We start from the raw sequence: 23,622 nt of genomic DNA, 5'->3' as shown, positions 1-23,622 counted from the left end.
AGCGGTTTAAAAGTTATGCCCGTTTTAAATTTTCACCACCAGGTGGCCACAATACAAGGAAAGCCCCATAATTTGAAAAAACTTTGACTAAAATGTTTAATATATACGATATCTTTCTTAATATTGTCACATCGAGCCCAAACTTGGTATACATATACTACCAATTTGAACCCTTAAGAATTCAAAAATGATGGTTCGAAAATTCTGCAACAACCCTTTCCCCCTTGAATTTAGTGTTTCAAAACTTGCTTCCAGATTTTTTTGATACATTGACTTCCGCATTGAATATCTAAGGGTGCCCAAGTGGCCAACTTCCAAAAATGATCTCAAATTGTTTATTAGAAGGTCTACTTTTAACAGCAATAAAAAAATTGTGTTTGTATATGTCTGTAACAAAAAAATGTAAACAAATTTAGTTACAACCTTATTACATGCTAAAATGCCAATATCATTAAAGCAGTGTTATAACATAATCCGAAGATTATCATGCAACATCAAACATGCCAATACCCAACAGTAACAAAAATCTATTTAACTACAGAATGTTATTCATTTTCAAATTTCAATGTGATCAAATTCAGTTCTTCTTGGGGAATGGTATAACAGCGACTATAACCGGATGTGCTTGATAGTGTAGCAATTTTGCAAAGAATGTGAGATTCCGGCACCCAGCAAACATCATCTCGCACCGGCCAGTGGAATCTGGTTGCAGGTCCGTGTGGGTGCATAAATCGAATTTGAACATCTTTTTCGTCTTTGTTGGTTGCAAGCACCCAGGGATATCTAAAGAAGGGGATACGAAGGCTCAGAGCGATTGCTAATTCTCATGACACTAGAAGGGTGGTAGTTGGTATCGCGTTAAACATACGGTTCTTTTTAAAATTGCAGAAAGTTTTGTAGTGCAGCTGGTACACTCCTACACAAGACAGTTAGCAATTGTTATGTAGAACATTATTTAAAGAATACTTGTTTGAAAAGACAATTGAAATGTTACCAGTTAGCTGTTCTTTTTCGACAAAACCTTTGGAGTTGGCTAGGTGTAAAACAAGTATACGGGTAGTTGAATTGACAAGGGATTATGAGCATTCATTGAACATCCATACCTGGTTGTAATAGTGCAATGCAGGTTGTCATAACAAAGTTTATTAAATTACTATATGTGCCAATTGCCATTTTACCATAAACAGAGATTATTTACGATAAATAGAAGCCCTTCTATTGTCAGACGTAATAAAAGCCTTCATAGCCTACCCCCTTCTCTAGATATCTCTGGCAAGCACCAAACCAATTTATCAAAAATCATCATAATTGCAAGCTACATAATCCACACCGGTACAACTGGTTTGAATATATGAATGAACTTTCAAAAACGAAAAAAAACATTATGTTCTTGCTTCCAAGCTTGTACCGCAATTCTAATCCCTTACAAGCACATTCCAAGGGGTCTGCTACTATTCGGCGAGTCCGATTCGGCAAGTGCCCTATTCGGTGAGAGCCCTTTTCGGTGAGTTCCCTATTCGGCGATTTTTTGTATTTTTTTTAAATTATTGGGTACTGTAAACGAAACCCTAATCCCAACCCTAACCTCTAACCCATCCCCAATCCCTAACCCCAACCCTAACCCTAACCTCTAACCCTAACCTCTAACCCTAACCTCTAAGCCTAACCCCTAACACGGCTATGATAATTAGGCTACGGTACCCGATAATGTAAATAGTTCAGGTCCTTAGGGGAATCTTTAGGCTAAACGTGTTACACGTTGTTTTTTTGCATATTTTTGCAGTTGATCAACCCAACTTTGATTTTAGTGGGTGCCGCAACTTTTTGGGTCACGTGATCACCCCCAAATCGGGGATTTCCCCAGAAATCACGTTTCAGCTCTTTTTACGTCATTTTTGTGCAATTACATATTCGATTTTTGTATATTTTAACTTAAAAAGCACATACTAATAAGTGAGACAAAATAAACACAAAATAATTTAATTGATGACGTCATTGTGACGTCATCAAATATTTTTTTTTGCTTTTTTAACCTATTTTGGTCGTTTGCTGTTGGTTTTAGTTGGAGTACCGGTTACTAAAACCATTTCACAATTCCTAAAAGTAGTTTCGTCATGATTGCGTCTTTTATGACGTCATCATTACATTATTAAAACTAGACAACTTCAAATTCAGGAACCAAAGGTAAGTTTATTCCGAAAAAAGCGATCAAATACTCTCATTATTAGTTTTGCAAATGCTTAAAATTTTACAATTGCAAGCAATAATTCCAGTACAGTATGACGCAATAACGACGTCATCAAGGGAATAACCAGAAGAGCAGCTACCAGGGGTGAATTTCCCTTTTGGTCATGCCACTTTAAAATTTAAAATAATTATGTAGCCCTAATTATGATCTACAAATCCAATTAATACACGACCCCAGATGATGCAATGTCAGAGTCTTAACACTGTTAATTCAAGATGAAAAAACTAGCGGTTTTCGATGTTAAATTCCTACCATACGTAATTTGATATTAAAAAAAATCGTGTACGACAAGTTTTTTCAAGTTACAAGATAGAGTTTAGAAAGTCAAAAGCATTTCTTGAATGATGATTGTGGATTGGAGATGAAACGTCAATGTGGATTGAAGATGAAACATCAGAGAGGATTGGATATTTTGTGGTCGAATTGCATGTTTCGTACTCGCATGAACAAAGACTTGTGCATTTTATGGATTTTTTCTTACAGGGACATCGAGAGCCACAAGTAGACTGACAAAACGGAACAAGCTGATTTGCATCATTATGTTTCCAACCCCAAGCTAAAGGAGAAGGTAGTTGCTGAACATTTACGAGGCTTGATTTCCGTATTTCAGCTTGATGTCCGTATTTCAGCTTGATGTATCGCTCTGCGTGTATGTTGCATCAAAGCAGCTGACGTTGGTGGCAGCTTTTCAATAGTGCAACCATTGGTAAACATCATATAACGGCATTCGTCTACATCCGTGATAGTAGGACTATTGCCATAAAGAGCTATGACATACTTTTGTATGTCATTTATAGAACTAGGTGAGCTTGAGAAATTCAGAGAGTTAAATAAGCCACACATTGCGGTACCGGTAAGATTAAGCATCCAACAATCCCAAGCCTTTTTTTCCGAAGACGAAACAGTATCACAGATTGTGATAGCATAAAACAAAGGTAAAGAAGCGCAAATCATCTGAGATTGAGGTGAAGATGAAACAATATCATGGATTGGAATGAAGCGAGTTTTTTCTCCAACTCCAAATTCAACCCATAGTTTACAGATTTCTAACTTGTCAAAACACGAAATTGCAATAATTACCACATCAGTATCTACTGTTTTGACTATGGCATCGGATTTTCCATGTTTCACATGGAGAAACATACGGGTGTCTGCCTCTTCGTGATCACATGGGGAAACATCAGACATGTCCAATGTTTGATTGTTAAGAGCTGTATCTAATGATGTTACAACAATCGTAAACAAGTTTGGATCGACTGAAGTTATCACAGCTTGTTGAACCAGTTGATATAACGCAGTTTTGTTGCTGTCATTTCCCAAAAACTCAGACCAGTTGAGAGGAAGACGAGTATTACTTGTGACAGCCACGTAACATCCAGACCCTGTTTCTTGCAGAAGATAAGCCTCAGATAGCTACTGCCATCACAGAACATGCCAGCAGTGTGATGTCAGCCGATTATGAAGTAGTGAAAGAATCTGCCTCGAAAACCGATCACTACATTCCTTGATGGAGGGTTCTTGTTGCATCGAGTGCCATGGAAACTGGAGACAGTTATGGGTCTATTGCACAGTCGTATGCAGATTTTACCATTCGTCATTATCGCTTAGCAACGGTGGTCTTTGATGGATATGGTGGTCCGTCTATCAAAGACAATACCCATCAAAGACGCGGCATGAACGTCCACCCGGTTGTTCACTTTACTGTAGACACCCAGTTCATTGGAAAGAAGGAGCAGTTCTTGCCTCGAGCTTCCAACAAGGAAGGATTAATTTCTGCTCAACTGAGGAATAGAAGCTGCAATGTGATGAACGCTCCAGGTGATGCAGATGTTGACATCGTCAAGACGGCAGATGGACAGCCCTCATCGACATAGTACGGCTTTAATTGGTGAAGACACGGACCTTTTAATATTGATACTACGCTATGCTGACACTGACCCAGACATTAAAGACCTCTACTTCCACTCCGAAAAGGCTTACGCAACCAAAATACACGACATCAACAAACTTAAAGCAATCATCGGACCAGACATAATTATGCTTACAGCTCCTCTTCATTCATGCATTCACCGGTTGTGATTCAACGTCAAGGATATTTGGTATCGGGAAGAAGACGCTTTCCAGAAACTAGTGAAAAGTCAACCAATAATCAAAGAATGTGCAAATTGCTTTATTCTCCCAAATCAGACAGACCACATCATTAAGGATCTTGGAAACAAAGCTATGACCGTTATGTTTGGCAACGATGGCAGTAGTAACCTAGAAACACAGCGATACAATACATTGGTCAAGAAAATTAAAACAGCCAAATCCTTTGTTCACCCTGAACGCTTGCCACCTACATCATCCTTTACCAAATTCCACTGCCTCAGAGTTTACTACCAGATTATGGTCAGGATGGGTAGGCTACTGACGATGGTATGGATGCTCTAGACTGGGGATGGAAAGTAGACAATAATCAGATGGTTCCAATCATGACGAACATGAAAGCTGCCCCGGACAACCTACTGAAAGTGATCACTGCAATTGCGAATCATGTTCACCTCACTGTAGTTGCCGGAGATATGTGCTACCATACCATGCTGGATGTGGACCATGCCAAACTGGTTCATGTGTCCATACAGCAGTCACATAATTACAGACGATGACATCGAGAGTCACAGCGATGAGCATTAGTAATACTTGATCCATTTGCTTTCTTTACGCTGATTATGTCAAGAGTCTACATGACCACATCGTATGAGCTCTTTATGCCTGCTCAGTTAACCCAAATACATATAGAAATTTACCGGGTTTATTAATAAACAATACATTGTTATTGCACATTTTTAATTGTTTTGGCAGCCATCTTGGATTGCCATATTGAATTTATAGGCTATCAGATAATTTAACAATTCTGAGAATGGTCTCATTGACTTCACAAGGTATAAAAACCTAGATATAGACACCAAAACTACACGTTTTGGTCATATGATAACCTAGTTATGGTCAATTTACTGTCATTTTAATGGTTTGGCAGCCATCTTGGTTTGCCATATTGAATTTATAGGCTATCAGATAATTCAACAATTCTGACAATAGTCTCATTGACTTCACAGGGTATACAAACCTAGATATAGACATCAAAACTACATGTTTTGGTCATATGATGACCTAGTTATGTTCAATTTACTATGTTATTTTAATGGTTTAGCGGCCATCTTGGATTGCCATATTGAATTTATAGGCTATCAGATGAATTAACAATTCTGAGAATGGTTTCATTGACTTTACAGGGTATAAAAACCTAGATATAGACACCAAAACTACATGTTTTGGTCATAGGATGACCTAGTTATGGTCAATTTACTATTATTTTAATGGTTTGGCGGCCATCTTGGATGGCCATATTGAATTTATAGGCTATCAGATAATTCAACAATTCTGAGAATAGTCTCATTGACTTCACAGGGTATAATAACCTAGATATAGACACCAAAACTAGGCTACATGTTTTGGTGATACGATGACCTAGTTATGGTCAATTTACTATGTTATTTTAATGGTTTAGCGGCCATCTTGGATTGCCATGTTGAATTTATAGGCCATCAGATGATTTAACAATTCTGAGAATGGTTTCATTGACTTTACAGGGTATAAAAACCTAGATATAGACACCAAAACTACATGTTTTGGTCATATGATGACCTAGTTATGGTCAATTTACTATGTTATTTTAATGGTTTGGCGGCCATCTTGGATGGCCATATTGAATTTATAGGCTATCAGATAATTCAACAATTCTGAGAATAGTCTCATTGACTTCACAGGGTATAAAAACCTAGATACAGACACCAAAACTACATGTTTTGGTCATATGATGGCCGAGTTATGGTCAATTTACTGTTTTGTTCAATGGTTTAGCGGCCATCTTGAAAATAACCACTTTCCGGAAGTTGGATTCCTTAAGATTTTGAATATGTTAGTACTGACACTCAATACTAATCAAATCAGTTGAAAAACCATTGGTAACTTATTGTAACCAAAAAAGTAACACCAACAACAAACAAGCGACTACAATAAGAAAAAAACAAGCAAAAAATTAATACATGACGTCACAATGACGTCATTAATAACATAATTTTGTGCGATTTTTATCTCGTGTATTTTGTAGTGGCAGTCAGTCCAAATGTAAAAAAATAACGTATCTAATTGCATAAAAATGCAGTGAAAAGAGCTCAAAATTGACTTGGGGGGAATCCCCGATTTGGGGGTGATCACGTGACCCAAAAAGTTGCGGCACCCACTAAAATTGAAGTTAGATTCATCAGCTACAAAAAAATGCAAAAAAACAACGTGTAACACGTTTAGCCTAAAGATGCTCATTTTTGCCCCTAAGGGCCTGAACTAAAAAATAAAAATTCAAAAAATTGCTGAATAGGTAACTCGCCGAAAAGGGCTCTCGCCGAATAGGGCACTGGCCAAATCGGACTCGCCGAAACGGGCCATTCCACATTCCAAGTTTCCTTTACTGATGAAGTCAAATTGTATTCCTTCGATTGAATTTAAACAGAACTGCAACATTGAATTTACATCTAGAATTTGATCCGAGTATGGTCTCTGTAAACTTTCACGTGCTACCAGGCGTTTAACTGTTCCACCAATCCCATCACAAGGAGATTTTCCATGAGAAGTGGCAAAAAAAGTCTAGTCAGCATATAAACCAAAATTTTCTTTATGGTGGCACAAATTCATCATATTCTTGTAATTTTTATACTGTCCTGCACACCCGTCAGAATAGTAACTCACTTTTGATATGCTTGGAATATTTTGTTGGATAAATTTGGCTGTACGTTGCTGAATCACATTAACAAAGGTTGTGTCGTGCTCTAAATCATCAGAAATATAACAGATTGATTTATGACAAATAGCATTTTCATTGTTTGGTCGGAAATAGATGACAACAGGGTGCAAAGTACATTGGGTTACATTCCAGTGAAAACTTTGAATTTCATCTTGGACAATGAATCGATAGTTTTCTGCAAAGTCCAGAAGAGCGATAGCTTCATTATCTTTCAAATTGTCTTTTTGCATTTTTAAGAGCATTTGACTGGCATTTTGCTATATAGCCTAAGAGTGTGCTATGAGTTTGTCAAATGCATTTCCAATAATATCCAAAAAATTAGTAACTGAAGCTGTACGAGTCGGTCCCACGAATTACCCATAAGCAGCATAAGTCACGTCGAATTACCCATAAGCCCCATAAGTCGCGTCGAATTACCCATAAGCAACGTGGAATTACTTACGTCTTTATGTCAGCGTATATGTAATCTGCAGGTCGCTGCAGCAGACGGAGTGTCACGTAAAATAAGGTGTTGCGACCGTGCCATATTTTAAACTGATTGTCCTGCTTTGGTATCATGCACGTTATAACGTCCGCGATTTGTCGCTTCTACCTTTTATAGACCTCTGCTATGTTTGTCGTATATTGTTTTTTCGTTGTGATAGTCAGAAATAAGAACAAACTGAACTGAAAATATTGTGAGCGTTCTCGAGACATTACCGAAAGATTTCATAAGCGCTTGCATGGCGTAATGGTCGAGACAAAAGCTATGCAGTTTGATGACACGGGTTCAATTCCTACCCTTGCCATTATTCTTTTTTCTTCTTTAATTATTATCAAGTTCAAAGCAAGAATTAAGTCTCTGGCTGAGTGCTAGAATGATTACTATGCTGCAGTCTCCTGGTTCATAGGGAAAATTGTCCTATGTTAAAGTATTTTACCGGTCAAAACACTCCATCTGCTGCAGCGACCTGCAGATTACACATAAGCGGACGGGAAGGCAAGGAAGCCAATCTTCATGTCCACCTTCAGGCATGCCTTCAAGTCTCCTGCCAAAGACACAGGCTCTTGAGCGGTGTCGAACTATATTTTCAAACGCCGAGCCAGTGCTCCTCACTACTAGGCAGCTATGCACTACAGGCTTATGGGTAATTCGACGCGACTTATGGAGCTTATGAGTAATTCGACGCGACTTATGGAGCTTATGGGTAATTCGACACGAGTTATTGGTCTTATGGGTAATTCGACGTTACTTATGGGGCTTATGGGTAATTCGACACGACTTATGGAGTTAATGGGAAATTCGACGCGACTTATGGAGCTTATGGGTAATTCGACGCGACTTATGGAGCTTATGGGTAATTCGACGCGACTTATGGTGCTTATGGGTAATTCGTGGGACTCGTAGCCTACGAGTAATTAACTGGGAGCGATCTGTCAATATCCATTGCTGAAAAGAGATATCTGTAATGTTTATTGATTCGAATAAATTTGACAAATAACTGTGTAAATTTATAATGCCAGGACAATTTTCACAGCCGTGCATCATACAAGGCTTATTTTTAACATCGCAAACAATCAAATTCATCATTTCTTTGTAACCCATGGATGACTTTGTTGCCTCAGCAAGCAAGATGGCATTCTGATGTATAGTAGGCTACACACGCAGACGCTGTAAGATCCTGACGAAGAGACAGTTAAACATGATTTTGAGCAAAGTGAAGAAAACTTCGAAAATCCAATTTTAGCATTTGGATGTTTATTTTTGAATTCCACATGCAACTCTTTTAAATTGCACAGTAGTAACCGCTTCTGTTCATGTACATTCTTTTTAACGCTCACAAAATTTTTCATTCCTGGCATAAGTCTGGAATGCTCGCCCTCCTTATAAAAATGTTCAACAGCTTTGATTGTTTCATCAAGTATAAGTTTTTTTCCTTTTGGTTCTTTGGGTGCTGCTAACAAACCTTGTTATTTTTTTAAATTTAAAGCCAAACGAACAGAATACTCAGAAACTTTAAAGAAATCAGCAGTTTTGCGAATAGACCATGATCTTGGTTTAAATGTTAAAAGCATCAGCTTCATTTTGTGATCTGCATTTTTCATTTGCTCTTTTTATATCATACAAAAGTACGTCCAAATCATCCGCCTTTACTTGTACATCCTTCATTCTTGCTTCATCAAGTGGTTGCTGCAGTTGGTCAGAAGCAACACCAATAGGTAAAGGGGGGTCCCATACTTGATTCAAGTGTCGGGTATGAGAATATAAGGTTCCCATTGTACTAAGCCATCGGCACTAACGAGAGTAGGGTGGCCAGTTCCTTTCTCTCGGCCGCTTTTACTTCAGCAACTACGCCCACCTTTACTTCAGCAACTACGCCCACCCAATTTATTACACCCTGGGTAGAGGTGAGCGGTGTTTTCAATAACCAAACACCAATAGCGCTTGCAAAATCTTCTTGCAATCCTTTCACTGTCTTTGATATTTTCTTTCTTGCTGAATTAATTCGCTGATGCTTGGGTAAGCCATGGTGGGTTATTGGGGATTGCCCAATAGAAATTAAAGTATTGTAAAGTTTTCTTTTCAATGCTAACCGACTGTCATCATCGATCTCAATATCTGAGTCTTCGCATGAGAACACACCAACAGTATCATCATCAGGGCTCGGGTTCCAAATAGCGACTGTCAGAACAGCGACTGTCAATAGAGCGACCACACGACAGCGATTAATTAAAAACAGCGACTGTCAATAGAGCGACTACACGACAGCGATTCATCAAGAACTCGATTAATTAAAAACAGCGACCTCGAAATTTGGCCTCCAAGTCAAAACCTGCTGACTGGCATGATATAAATCCAAAAATTATGAAGTCGCTATTATGAAGTCGCCATTATGACAGTCGCTGTTTTGACAGTCGCTATCCGGCCTGGATGCCCATCATCAGGACAGCCCTCCCCCTCCAGCTAGGCTAGTAAATATATTATTGGGTGGGAAAAACCTAGAACATCACACAACTCAGGCGAAAAAGAAATAGAAAAAAGAAGACTAATCGGGAAAAAATGATGGTGTACGAAAATGAGAGAACTTGTATACCTGGGACTGGTAACTTATATAAGCCCCCCACCCCCCTTGGTAACTCATCACAAAGACAGGACAATGGACATGGCTCTTTCGCCTTAGTTGTGTGATGTTTTAGGCGTTACCATTTGTTGTGGCTCCACTTATGACCGCCATCAGGTCAGAATTATGACCCAAGACATTGAGGACAGCTTCTCGGCTAAAAAGAAGGCTGGCGCCGTGTTTGTTGATCTCACGGCTGCCTATGACACCGTATGGCATAGCGGCCTTACCTGCAAGTTACTCCGTCTGCTCTCCGACAGACACATGGTCCATATGATGATGGAACTTGTGCAAAACCGCAGTTTTACCCTCACAACCGGTAGCGGTCGTCGAAGCAGACTACGCCGACTTAAAAACGGCGTCCCACAGGGCTCAGTCTTGGCTCCTCTCCTGTTCAACATATACACCTACGACTTGCCCCCCACCATCTCCAGGAAATATGCTTACGCAGACGACCTGGCACTCCTGCACTCAGCAGGAAACTGGCAGTCAGTGGAGAGGAACCTCAGCCAAGACATGCAAACACTATCAGCATACCTCCAGAAATGGAAGCTACAGCTCAGCAAGTCAAAGACAGTGTCGGCGGCCTTCCACCTTAACAACCGGGAGGCACAGCGTGAAATAAACATCAAGATTGATGAGGAACGCCTGCCCTACTGTGCCGAACCTACATACCTCGGCATAACCCTGGACAGGTCACTCACGTACCGCCGACACTTGAAGTCACTGCGCAAAAAACTATCTACACGCGTCGCACTTTTGAGGCGATTGGCGGGTTCCGGCTGGGGAGCTGGTGCTAAAACTCTTCGTACAGCTACCCTAGCCCTTGTTCATTCCACCGCTGAGTACTGCGCGCCGGTCTGGTGTCGTAGTTCTCACACCCACCAGATTGATACCGCCATCAACGACGCACTGCGTACTGTGACTGGACGCCTGCGTCCCACTCCAACGGACTGCCTACCCATCCTAGCAGGCATCCAACCCGCTGAGCTACGCCGTAAAGGAGCCACGATTTCTCTCGCTCGCCGCGCTTTGGACCCCGACCATCTCCTCCATGCAACATTCAAGAGACCACCACCTATAAAGCAGCGGCTGAAATCAAGACGCCCTTTTGTGCCTGCCGCACAACAACTCCTTAAGAACGCAGAAGAACTTGGTTTAAGTGCGCACACTGGACGAACCACATGTGGAACACGGAGTGGCAAAATCACACCTCCACGCTCCGTGATTTCATACCCGACGCCGATCCCCGTCCACCAGGGATGTCCCTCGCAAGGCTTGCGTGGGTCAGGCTTAACCGCCTGCGAACTGGCGTCGGCCGCTTTCGTTCGGACATGCACAAGTGGGGCCTGGCTCCTTCATCAGAATGCGAGTGTGGTGCCACGGAACAGACCGCAGACCATGTCATCCACCATTGCCTAACCCACGGCCTCCACACGGTGCGCATGGTCTGAGAATCCTGGACGACGAGACTGCTGAGTGGCTGAAGACTTCCTGCCCTCCAATCTAGCCTGGAAAGATCGCTCATACGCCATCATCATCATGTTAGTCATCAAATCAACACCTCAAAATGTTCAAAAATGACCGAACAACATTTGCGCTATCTTTGTCCGCACACAATAAAGCCAACTGTGCACTGTTGCAACTGAATCCTACAATCACATGACGCTACGTATCAGCGGTGTCCATTGCTGACGTCAAATCCTCGTCATCAGTCGACGTCACGTTCTTTGCATCATTTTTGTGGGTTGTCTTTCCTTTTTTGTAATCTTCGATATTCTGTTTGTTTTTAGTGTACTTTCGCAGCTTGTCACGGATTTGCTTGGGAGTTAGTTGGAAGACATTCTTTCTATCTCTCGCCATTGCCTGCCAATGATAAAACGTTTATGACAAGCAACAGCAAACAAACACCTCACACTTACAGGAGGCGACACAGTTACGTACATCCACCCTTGCTACTTTACTCGTGGATCATTTGATTAACAATCAAGGTTGTCAAAGAGGATTCACATATTTTTCAATGCATCTTTCACATGGGTCTGCTACTATTCGGCGAGTCCGATTCGGTGAGTCTGATTCAGTGAGTTCCTAACCTCTAACCCCAAACCCCCAACCCTAAAACGGCAACGATAATTAGGCTACGGTACCTGATAATTTAAAAAAAAAATTGAAAAAATCCCCCGTTAAGGGATCGGACTCACCGAATCGGACTCACCGAAACGGGCCATTCCGCTTTCACATAAAGATCGTGAAGATTAGTCGAAGGCAACAATCTACACTGTATAAGCAAAAGTAATCGATAATTAACGTCGTATTAACTCATGTCGTACAAGAAAACGTTTCTAAATCACTTTAGAGCAGACTCGACTTGGAGCCTCACCTTGTAATCCTCGCCGTGTTTGCTCAACATGTGCTCACAAAAAAATATATCTTCTGGGGAGAATTGATGGGGGAGTTTCGCTTTTTCGCCCAGTTCCACAATAGCCTCCATTTCTGTAAAAGAACACTCACAATGAAATAATTTAAAATCCAAGTTCCGGCTTAGCCAACAGAGTCACATTTCGTTTAACCTAACGCCAAGCAGCCGGCTGCTCACAGCATGAAAACATGCGAACTCACTGCATTTGTGCGCAAAATCACAACGGTGATAGCAAAACAACTATTGTCAACCGTATCCATGTGGGTATATAAAAACGGATGTCCAAAATAGCACTGACAAGTACAATACTGTTTATATCAAAATACTTCAAAAGGATATCTTTTGCCTCACAAGTGTCTTGTAAAAAAAATTGTGATGGGAATTCAACAACAGTTCAACACTGACAAAAAATATAGCTGTACACTGTACACTACTAGCTAGAATAAAATTCGCGTTAAAATAGTCTCGCGATGTACCTTGCGACAGGTCGTGGTCAATAGTCTAGCGTTAAGACGGCAGTGACAGAATGCAGCGATCCCTACAAAAAGCCATCACAAATAATCTACTACTACACGTATTTTTCTTCACAAACACAAAAAGCCAATCACAAAATTTTCAAAAACACGAGATCTCTGAAATCAAGAGATCTCAAGATAACAAAAGATCTCTGAAACGATATTTCCAAAACGGCATTTCTGTATCGGGCGAACAGAAATGGGCTATTCCAACAATTTCCATCAGGTGGACTACTGTCAACATTATGTTGGAAGAAATGTTATACTATGCAATATACAAGTTTTTTATACTTGTTTGATACATCGGCTGTTTGTTGAAATGAAAACACACATAAGACTTTGATTTGAAACATGAGGTCAAATGAAAAAAAGGCAAATGAATTTGGTCATTATCAACTCACGTTTGAGCCATGATAGAGCCAGTTATAACTGACAAACTTCTCTGGCCAATCATAATAAAAAAATGTGTTGATATCTGTTGAGATTGAGAAGGAGTGATTTTCCTAGCGTCAGCACTGGTTTGGCTTTTAAATCTTTATCCTCGGACTAACAAAGCCTCTGATTGGTTATTCCTGATAAATTTGCATACTCGTAGAGACTTTTGACGCAGGGCCGGTTACCGAGATTGGCAGAGTGAAGTTTCCGATTGTTGAAGTCTTGTTGCCGGGGAATTATTCCATCCATTAGGTGCCGCTGAATAGAGAGCAGTCCTGAAATGCGTTGCACAAGCGCACACCCCGAGAGTCGAACCAGCGCCGCTTGATCTTGAAGCTTCTTCGTTCAAGAAGTCACGCGATAACCAACTGAGCTATCGGGGCAGACGAACATGACTACTCACTACAGAACAGCGAGCATTGTGTTTCACTAACCAGTAACCACACCGGTGTAGCCTCTACAGTACACTCGATTTCAAGACTTTTCAAATGGAAAAGTAAGTTAGTTTAGTTGTTTTCTTTCCACAAAGGTAAGGATTCAATTGACTGACAAAAGCAGCGGTTAAGAACTATGTGACATGAATTAGCAGTGCGATACTAAAGAGCCCAGCCCAAAATGAGCCAAAAAAAAGAGCCCAGCCTCATGGGCAAAACACGTGTCTATCACTGTCAATTCTTGCTACACTCGACTGCCGAGAAACAAATACCTTTTATTGCACTTGGATTCTTAATCACTTTAGTTTCATCTTTGAAATATTCTGGTGCAAATGGTTTTGATGGTGGCGGTAAAACTTTATTAGGATCCGATGCCAGCCCCATATCATCTAAATTTTGTATCATAGATCGCCTTGAATCCCATGCGTTCCGAATGTGATCACTAGACAAGAAGAATAAAAACATGTTACTGGTAAAACTGAAAAACGTTAGAACTAGGTTTAGAACGATTACATCTATTTAACGTAAACTTTAATTTTTAAATATGTCAACAAGTTGCTCACAAACATATCTTATATCCATTGCATGACATTTTGCACAACATAAAATTATTTTGTGTTCCTTGAATGAAGATACATTTTTTTCAAAAGATACAATAAAGCTTTCCTTTTCTTCTTTGTTTGAGCTTCTGTGGCCATGAGTTTAACCTTTACCAACCTGAGTTCATGATATTTCTTTATTAAACTACAAAGCAGCCAGTCTTTCGTTATATCATATCAGTTTTAAAACACACCAACCTTTCCATTCTGTTAAGTAGGAATTTGAAGATCGTTGTATTTTTACAAACACATATAAGGTATGTCATTCAGGTAGGAGTGATAAAGTCTCACACTTGATGTCCCAGCATGGTGTCGAAATGGCCCGTTTCGGTGAGTCCGATCCCTTAATGGGGGATTTTTTCAATTTTTTTTAAAATTATTGGGTACCGTAGCCTAATTATCATTGCCGTTTTAGGGTTAGGGGTTTGGGCACCGGCGCCGAGTCCCGGGCGGGCGGGCCGCGCCCGCCGGACATTTCAGGAATTAAAAAAAACAATTAATGCAATTTTAAGTCCCTAAATTTCTGTAACCATCTGCCACCTTCTGATACTAGCCTACTTACCTTATTCGCAGGGTTTTGTCGCCATATGATAGGCCCTACTAGACCTACTAATTAAGCGATTAGTTTTCGTCAATTATTGCGATTGTTACATTCATGCAACGTTAAACAACGTTGATTCGCCGTTAAGCGAGCAAAAGTGTTCAGCCTCGACGCTTGTCTCCACTCTGCCACTCGTAGCCCAGTGCAATAAATCAAGTAAATTGCGCAAACCTGCGAGGAACTTCATTCGTGGCAAAAGTCTGAACGCAATTTCCACTGCTTTTACATCGTTTTAACATCGCCAGATGTTAAATCGGTGTAAAAACTGTAGCATTGTTCTTCAAATGAGTAATTTTCTCTCAAACGACTAACTCTGCTTCCAAAATGCTCTATTTTGTGGTCTCCAATCATCACAGTTTCGTCTGTTACGTCACTGATATTAAACTGTGCACACCTGTTGGTTTGGCCGGATGAAACCGTTGGTTGTCATTAGTTGCAATTCAGCTCCTTCGTTCTATAACTGTTCTAATTGTACAATGTACATTCAATATAAGCTCGGTTCGACAGCGCAGTTTATCGCTAGATGGCTTCTCGGGAGCTGAACTGCCGTAAAATCGCTTCTGCGTTGCATTACTGCATCTTGTATCTTATCTGTGCGCCCGTTAGGAGCAACTTATTGTATGAACCCACTGATGTATTGTGTGTGTGTTATCGTGTTGTATCAACAATAGTAATGTAATTATGGAACTAGTACAGTATTGCAGTTTTCGTCCCGCAACCCGCACATACCAATCACAAAAAATATGCGGAACTGAATTACCAGGACCAGACGTTGTTGCGTACCAATTATATTTATTACTTGTTTCCAAATCGTGTTAGAGGAGACATAGACTCAAATGTAAAACTAGGTTAGCCCAACAACCTAGCAAAATCGCCCTTTTGAAAAACGCACAAAATAACCTTTATGACGTGACAGTATGTGTTCGCCCGCCCAGCCATTTTGAAAACTCGGCGCCTATGGGTTTGGGGTTAGAGGTTAAGAACTCACCGAATCAGACTCACCAAATCGGACTCACCGAATCGGACTCACCGAATAGTAGCAGACCCGCATGGTGTATAGAGCTGGTTCGACAACTGTATAGTATTGTGGTCTTTGCCACAGATATTACGGAGCTGCAGAAGTCCTGGTGTGCCTTGTCTATGTTGCTCACCGTTATTTGCGTGAAGCACAAAGTTTAGAGTCAGCCGAATGGAAGGCGAATTTTTCATCAGATTGTCAAGTGTATGAAAGTATGTCATTCCAATGCTCCTGTCAGGTGATGGTAACTTTGCAGTAACCTAATTGGCTAAGAAGCTGTATTGATTCAAGCTGGCCTTTCTGAAGTTTCACTGCTTCATCGGCGCATTTGAAAAGGTGATGAGACAGCAAATGCAGGAAATTCTTAAACACACATCTGTGTGAAAGAGAGCTGTCGACGCTGGTAAGCTACTTTGCCATGAAACGAAAAATCAATATAGGGTAGTTTGGGGCAAAACAAGTCGTCGGATAAAACCGATCAGTTTGATTTCAATAAAGCATAACTTTTTTTGGAAATAATACACTCAAAAATATGCTTTAGCGCACTTAGTGGTTCCTTTGTGATGTGACAACAGCAACTGCTGTGCAGTTTTTGCTTGCTGTCTTGGTCTAGGCTGCGAAACGTAAGTTGGTGTAAAATTTTACCTTCATAATTTGGACTAACTATTTTTTGTGGTTTAGACTAAACAGAGCATCACACTATGAAATTTGTTAATTAGACCAAGACTTTCTAGTTTAAACGAAATTAAAATTATTGCACTTTGTCTCAAAACTACTCATCTTGTAGTTCTTCCTTGGAAATTAGTTTTATTGGGTATTTATTTTGGTTGAGGCAACACAAAAGTCAGTCATGAAGTGCTGTGCCAAACTTTTGCCTCAATTGGTGAAAATACTAAATTCTTTAACCAATCTGTCATGTAGGCTTCCGTGTCAATTCACACAGTTAAAAAATTCAACCTCTCCGATTTTCTTTCAATTTTACACACCTTTTCTCTACAGTATCCTATATGATGAACACCTGCAAAATTTGAGTGAAATTTATTGAGAAACACCAGAGTTATGAAGCGGCCATATTACTGCTAAACCAAATTAGGTAACAAACCAAATTTTTTACAAGTGATAGTACTTCTGCCAAATATTGAAAAAACGGGTGCAACCTGGTTCGTACCCTGAACAGTTTGTACCTTCAGTTTGTACCCTGAAAAGATCGAGAGAAAAAATTTAAAAAAGCCGAACTCGCTGATCGGAGTTTCCGCAAACAAACTCGAGGGTTAGGGTTAGCGAAAACTGCGGAAAATTATTTGCGGAAACTGCGATCAGTTAGGGTTAGAGCATAGATTAGTCTATGGTTAGGGTAAGCGGAAACTGCGATCAGCGAGGGTTAGAGCATAGATTACTCTATGGTTAGGGTAAGCGAAAACTGCGGTTAGCGGAAACTGCGGAAAATATTTGCGGAAACTGCGATCAGCGAAGGTTAGGGTTAGAGCATAGATTAGTCTATGGTTAGGGTTAGCGGAAACTGCGGAAAAATGTTTGCGGAAACTGCGATGAGCGAGGGTGAGGGTTAGCGTTAGGGTTACGGTTAGCGGAAACTGCGATCAGCGACTTTGACTTTGTGCTATCTTTCTCTGGATCTTTTCAGTGGGAAAATTTTAAAATGTTTGCGGAAACTGCAATCAGCAACTTTCGCTTTTTTTTAATTTTTCTCTCGATCTTTCAGGGTACGAACTGACAGGGTTGTCGGTATTTTACCCAACCCAAAAAAACCCAGGTGGGTTTTTTTAAAAAAACCCACTTAAAAAAAACCAAAAAAAAACATAAAAAAACCCAGAGCATCATATTTTTCCAGTTTTTACTAGAAAATTAAAAAAATGAACAAAAACACTACAAGGCACTTAAAACAAACTTTAAATTAGGACTTAAGGATGTGATTGTGAAGTAAATTTCCAAGAATAAACTGAAAACGCAGTGGATATTGTACAGTACACAAAAATCAAGTAATGCCACTTTGTGTATGTATATACTACATTAAAACTCATTTATGCAAGAAGGCCTTATAGTTAAACTGGTGAAAGTACTACTCTACTGTAGTCTGTATATATGATGTGAAATGCAATTTAGGAGGCTATTTACCAATTACAGATTCTGGATTCTAACGCATGGCTGTTTCAGAGCATTTGCCTAAATGGCCACGCAATCGCTCAATTGCTCATCCATTATTATATATAATATATATATATAAATGATAAAAAATGTTTAAACGTGATGGCATAAATGCTCCTTGCCTTCAAATCTAAAGCAAATGATGCAATAATGCAGGCCTCGAAATTCACGGCAGACACGGCGGACATGTCCGCCGTCACAGCATGTGATGTCCGCGGGAAGTACCCTCTAGATCGGTCATATTTGTCCGCCGAGAAATATCGCAGAAACTGGCGATACAAATCGTCATTGCATAGCACGAACAACTGTTGCAAGAATATAATTTGCGCTGGGAATGCGAAATTATCGCATTCCAAGCGCGCATCTAGAAAAAGTTAATACTGTATCTCTTAGCTTCCATTCAAGCAGAAAAACTTTCGAATTTTACGTTGCTTCAACGATTGATGACATTGAATCAGCGTAACAGAGGTGAATTCTTAGCTAAGAATTGATGGGAGTACCGGTACTTCTACACTAATCACGCGCAACTTAGTTCAAGTCTTATGTCACAATGTCTGGCTTTGATCTCCGAGTAATATTGATAAGGCAAGGTTGGTTACAAAGTTAGATTATAAGAGTATAGGCTACTACAGCAAGATGCCGCAAAACTTAAGTTTTGGTATTACAGTAAGAATGAAGAGGCCCAGGGAAATTTCTGAAAGTGAGAATGAGGGCGATGAACCTACTACTAGGAATTTTAGTGGTGATAGACGCATATATTAAAGGAACAACGAATCTAAGGATTAGCTCTGTCAAAGATCACAACACATCGTTTACCCCAAGCCATCAATTTCCGGTCATCAAGGCCATCGACAATATGAGTGACAAAAAAAACATCAAAATTAAGAGGTTGTTTGAAATCGCATATTTTATCGCTAAAGAAGAGCTCGCATTTACGCTTTTCCCTCAACTAGCCGGTCTGGAGAAAAGACACGGAATAGATCTCGGTATCACGTATCTTAACGACAAGCAGTGATCTCATGGAGATTGGCGCACGTCTTTGAAGATCGATGTTATTGAAGCTCTCATCATGCGCATATGTTTGAATGGCCTTGACTGCGCTGATTATAACTCCGAGCCTGCCGTGGTCTCGTGGAATACTGATACTATTTTGGAGAGGCGACCGCATCACGGAGAGGGGAAAATAATTGTGCTTTTTCTAATGTTTTGTTTATTCTTTTCGTCACTTTCGCTCACATGTCACGCAAAAATAAACCTAAAGAAAAAAGCCTAGTGAAACTTTGCACATTAGAAAATAGTAGCGTTACGCGTTAGTGTAGAAGTTTTCCGACTCGTGCCCAGAGCATTGTGACGCAAGAAGCCACACGACCTCGTTCGGTGGAAGTTAATCAGTTATGCGGCGGATTATTTTTTTATTATTTATTTGCATCAGACACAAAAAGTCCATAGAATTTAAGTTTTTAACAATCATCATATTATCATCATCATCATATTTAATAGCTACACGGCGTCAAGCGCACGTCGTTGGTCTGATGAAAGTCTTTCAGAGTGACTTTGCTGAAATTTTAAAAAGCCTAAACCGTAGCTATGGTTCTCAAATGGCGAAGACTTATCAAGATAAAGAGATTAAGTATGACGATCGACGTTAAAACTGGTGTGTCCGCCGTAAGACTTAATTTGTCCGCCGAGATAGCTGCTCAGACCGGACACGTTTGTCCGCCGTCAACAAAAACGAATTTCGAGGCCTGATAATGTGATTTCTACCACGGTAGCATCAACTTGGAATAGAAATCAGTGGATGATGCAACATCCAACTTGATCTTGAAATTAATGGATGATGCAACATTCAAGCAACAACAGCCCTAGTGCATTATTTTATTGAGTTATGCAAGCATGTACTGTGAGTGAAAGGCACTTCATTCGTAAAAAGTAGTTTTGAGGTGAAATAAGCATGAATCTACCTTTTTTTTGAATCATTTTTAAAAAAAAACCAATAAAACCCAAAAAAACCCAGGTTTTTCTCAACCCTGCGAACTGAGGGTACGAATTGTTCAGGGTACGAACCAGGTTGCATTCGAAAAAACAACATCGTCCACATTGTCACTCTAAAAGGTCAAAGACATCCAAGGTTGGCCGTTTCCAGCTCTCCGCTAAGATTTTCCAAAATTTTAAAACCTTGCCATTCGCCAAGACCCCATTTTTGATTAGTTTTGGCTGAAATTTGGTAGAGATGTTGTTTACAAGATTCTTTATGAACTGAGAAAATATCAGTACAAAATATTAAAGGGATCGGGAGGTATTAAATGTGAAACGTGGGTCGAAATGAAAAATAGCAAAAAGTGGGGTCCTTTTAATATCTTGGTTACCCATGACCCCAGTGAAAATTTGCACTGAAATTTTGTCCACTTATTCACTAAGATATGATAAGTCTACTATGCAAAATTGATCAATGGTTCTCAATGTTTTCTTATAGAAAGTGTGCGTCAAAGTTTGGACAAAAACGACAAAAAATCACAAATAAAGATTTAAAAAAATGTAACAATATTGAACTATAGGCTACTAGAAAACATGTGAAGTGTATTTTTGATTATGTTTCTATCAATTGTTCACAAAGCAATTGTTCTAACATTTGACAACTGTAATGTACCATGTGGACCTCATTGTCAGTGAACAAAATGGCAAATTTGTCATAATCTTTCTTGCTCAGTTTGTTTTGTCGTTAGGGATGGGCAAAATAGAATACCGAATATAGAATAACCGGTTGTGAAGCCTAACCGGTTTCAAAATGCATATGAAATCGGATAATTGAAACCGCTTTAACGATCGACTCCGTACCGCTCCGTCTGGTCGCAACGAATTCGCTGCAGCGAAAGTAGAATTGTTTATCGATTTAGTGCAATCCGGCATAGGAAAAACATACGTGTTCGCATTAAAGAGATCTTTCTTGTCAAGCGCAATATTTTTGTGTAACTGCCACTTCTGCTTCTTCAGAGAGATGTTTTTCAAGTGCAGGTTAAATTGCCACTAGTGTTGGGCGATATTTAAAAAAAACGATACGATATTTGAAAAAATACTCGATATTTCAATACTTTTCGATATTTTTGTTCTAATTAAGAAAAGAGTTTCTTGGTCTTTTAAATTAGCGTCAGCAATAAAAATCCCGAGGCCACACGAGTGCTTGTAAGGTTAGGGTTAAACATTCCTGCCAGTCGTTATGCCACAGCCATAGATTTGTTCCTTAGTCAATACCTTGATGGAGCTCTGCGAAAGAGGCGTGTGGATGGGTATCAAAGCACGAAAGCAGCAAAACGTGGACGCTTCATTGCGAACGGCGAAGACAGTGTAGATTTACAGACAAGCGATGAGCCTCTTGATGTGTCTGATTCCAGTGATGACGCGACAACCTCATCCTCCGATACAGCATCTGATGATTTCGATTCTGACAGCTAGTTCTTTATCAAATAGACTTTGTGTTGCTCGCAGTATCCCAATTGTGCCGAAACTACGTTAGTGCATACGTAAATCGAGGCAATCTTCTCGCAGGGAGCTATTAATTTGTTACCGGTACCTGGTTGAGCATTTGAGCAATTAACGTTATTTTATGATAAATCAACGTCGCTAGATGTCGAATTAATGTAAAACAAACGTAAATTTCTTTTTGGGCATTGTTGTTACGGAATGTTACGCAATATAACCCGCCGGGAAAATTAAATCGATTTATGCTGACTCGAACGTTGAATTAACGCAAAATTAACTTACTTTTCCTCCCCGTGAGTTATTTAACGTGAATTACCGTAACAGCGTGGGTATCGCGTTGCTCGCTTTATCGCTACTTTGGCATTATTACATCACAACAAATCAAACAGTGCGGTCGTGATAGACTACTCTAGTGTATTTTTCGCTTTTCGTTTTACATGTTTTCGTACAATTTTTTTCGTAATAAACGTTCAAAGCAATTGCCGAGGCAATTTCAACTTTTGCCGTTTGGCCTCGGCAACGTTTTTGTAAGGGTTCGCAGTTACGAGTTAGGGCTGTGATAGTTAAAACATCGAACAAAATTGAAATAAATATCGATATTGAAAAGATATCGTATCGTATCAAAAATTTTATTTCGATGTATCGCCCAACACTAACTGCCACCAAGATGAGATCCTGTTTGACTAGTGAACATTTAAAAAGCCTAAATTTGTTACACTGCAATAAGCAATTTTGTGATGTTCATTGTTTTTGTAAAATCATTAAAATGTGTTGATGGTAAAAACGGTCAATTATTCTAGAATAGATATCTGTATTCTATATTCGGTTTCAGTATTCTAGAATAGCCAATTATTCTATTTTGCCCATCCCTATTTGTCGTCCAGAAGAACCATGGATACTCGGCACAGCAATTGAACAAATGATATTATAAAATGGAATCCAGCAGGTTTGCTGATGTCTGTTCTGAACAAATGTGCTGCAGTAGTGTACTTTGTATGTGTAACTACACTTTGTGTGTGTAAATATAATCTTTCTTTCATCAAAAAAAACAATGAAAAACAAAACCCTTACTTAGGGGAAAAACCAGTCATTTGACTCTGTCGTAAAAATGATGTTGTATTAACATAACTTAAAAATAAATTTCACTTTTTTTTCCTATCTTGTTTAAGGAAGCCTTAATACAACTGTTTAACAATAAAAATTGAGACATTTTTAACTTTATGTGAAGATATTATACACAATAATACCAATGTGTGACCAGTCTTGCCCCGCACTACCCTAATTATAGACTAAAACAAACAACCCAATACAAGATAATAATAGCTACAACTTGCCTCTCAATTCGTTTGAACCGTTTTTTCTTGAGATTTTTCCACAATTTCTTTTTATTAGTGTTCACAAAAACTTTTTTTCTTCGATTCTTTTTAGCACTAGGCATTATAAATGTAAGATAAGTATACAACTCCACTAGCACAAATCTATATAATACAGCAAACAAAATTACAGCCAAATAACATAACGTAATCTGACTGTATTGCTTGTAATAAAAGCCTGGAGAAGATTTGTTGTAAACTGAAAATTAATGTAAATGCAAACTGGAGTAGAGCTTGCAACGAAGTTTTAGAGACTCTTAAAAAATCATATTCAAATCAAAATAATTACATAAAGCGATTGTCAAGCCCATACCAGTGCATTAGCCTATTTCTTAAAATGGATATCTTAAAGCAAAAGTGGGCAACCTATGGCCCAGACCAGGCCTGCGTGCAGTT

The 23,622-nt window shown here is 39.6% G+C and overlaps 1 protein-coding gene across 1 annotated transcript; it reads right to left on the bottom strand.

Moving 5' to 3' along the window:
* Positions 1–11,721: 11,721 nt before the first annotated feature.
* On the bottom strand, positions 11,722–23,327 carry LOC145782299 (nucleolar protein 16-like). Its single transcript, XM_082594087.1, has 4 exons — positions 23,188–23,327; positions 14,268–14,437; positions 12,573–12,685; positions 11,722–12,058 (listed from the first exon to the last, which is right to left on the bottom strand). The coding sequence occupies exons 1-4, from the start codon at positions 23,289–23,291 to the stop codon at positions 11,861–11,863; spliced, it is 585 nt and encodes a 194-aa protein (XP_082450213.1). The 5' UTR covers positions 23,292–23,327; the 3' UTR covers positions 11,722–11,860.
* Positions 23,328–23,622: the final 295 nt, after the last annotated feature.

This window comes from Aplidium turbinatum, chromosome 13 (genome assembly GCF_918807975.1).
Source record: "Aplidium turbinatum chromosome 13, kaAplTurb1.1, whole genome shotgun sequence".
Lineage (NCBI taxonomy): Eukaryota > Metazoa > Chordata > Ascidiacea > Aplousobranchia > Polyclinidae > Aplidium > Aplidium turbinatum.
This window is presented reverse-complemented; position numbering and strand designations above follow the sequence as displayed.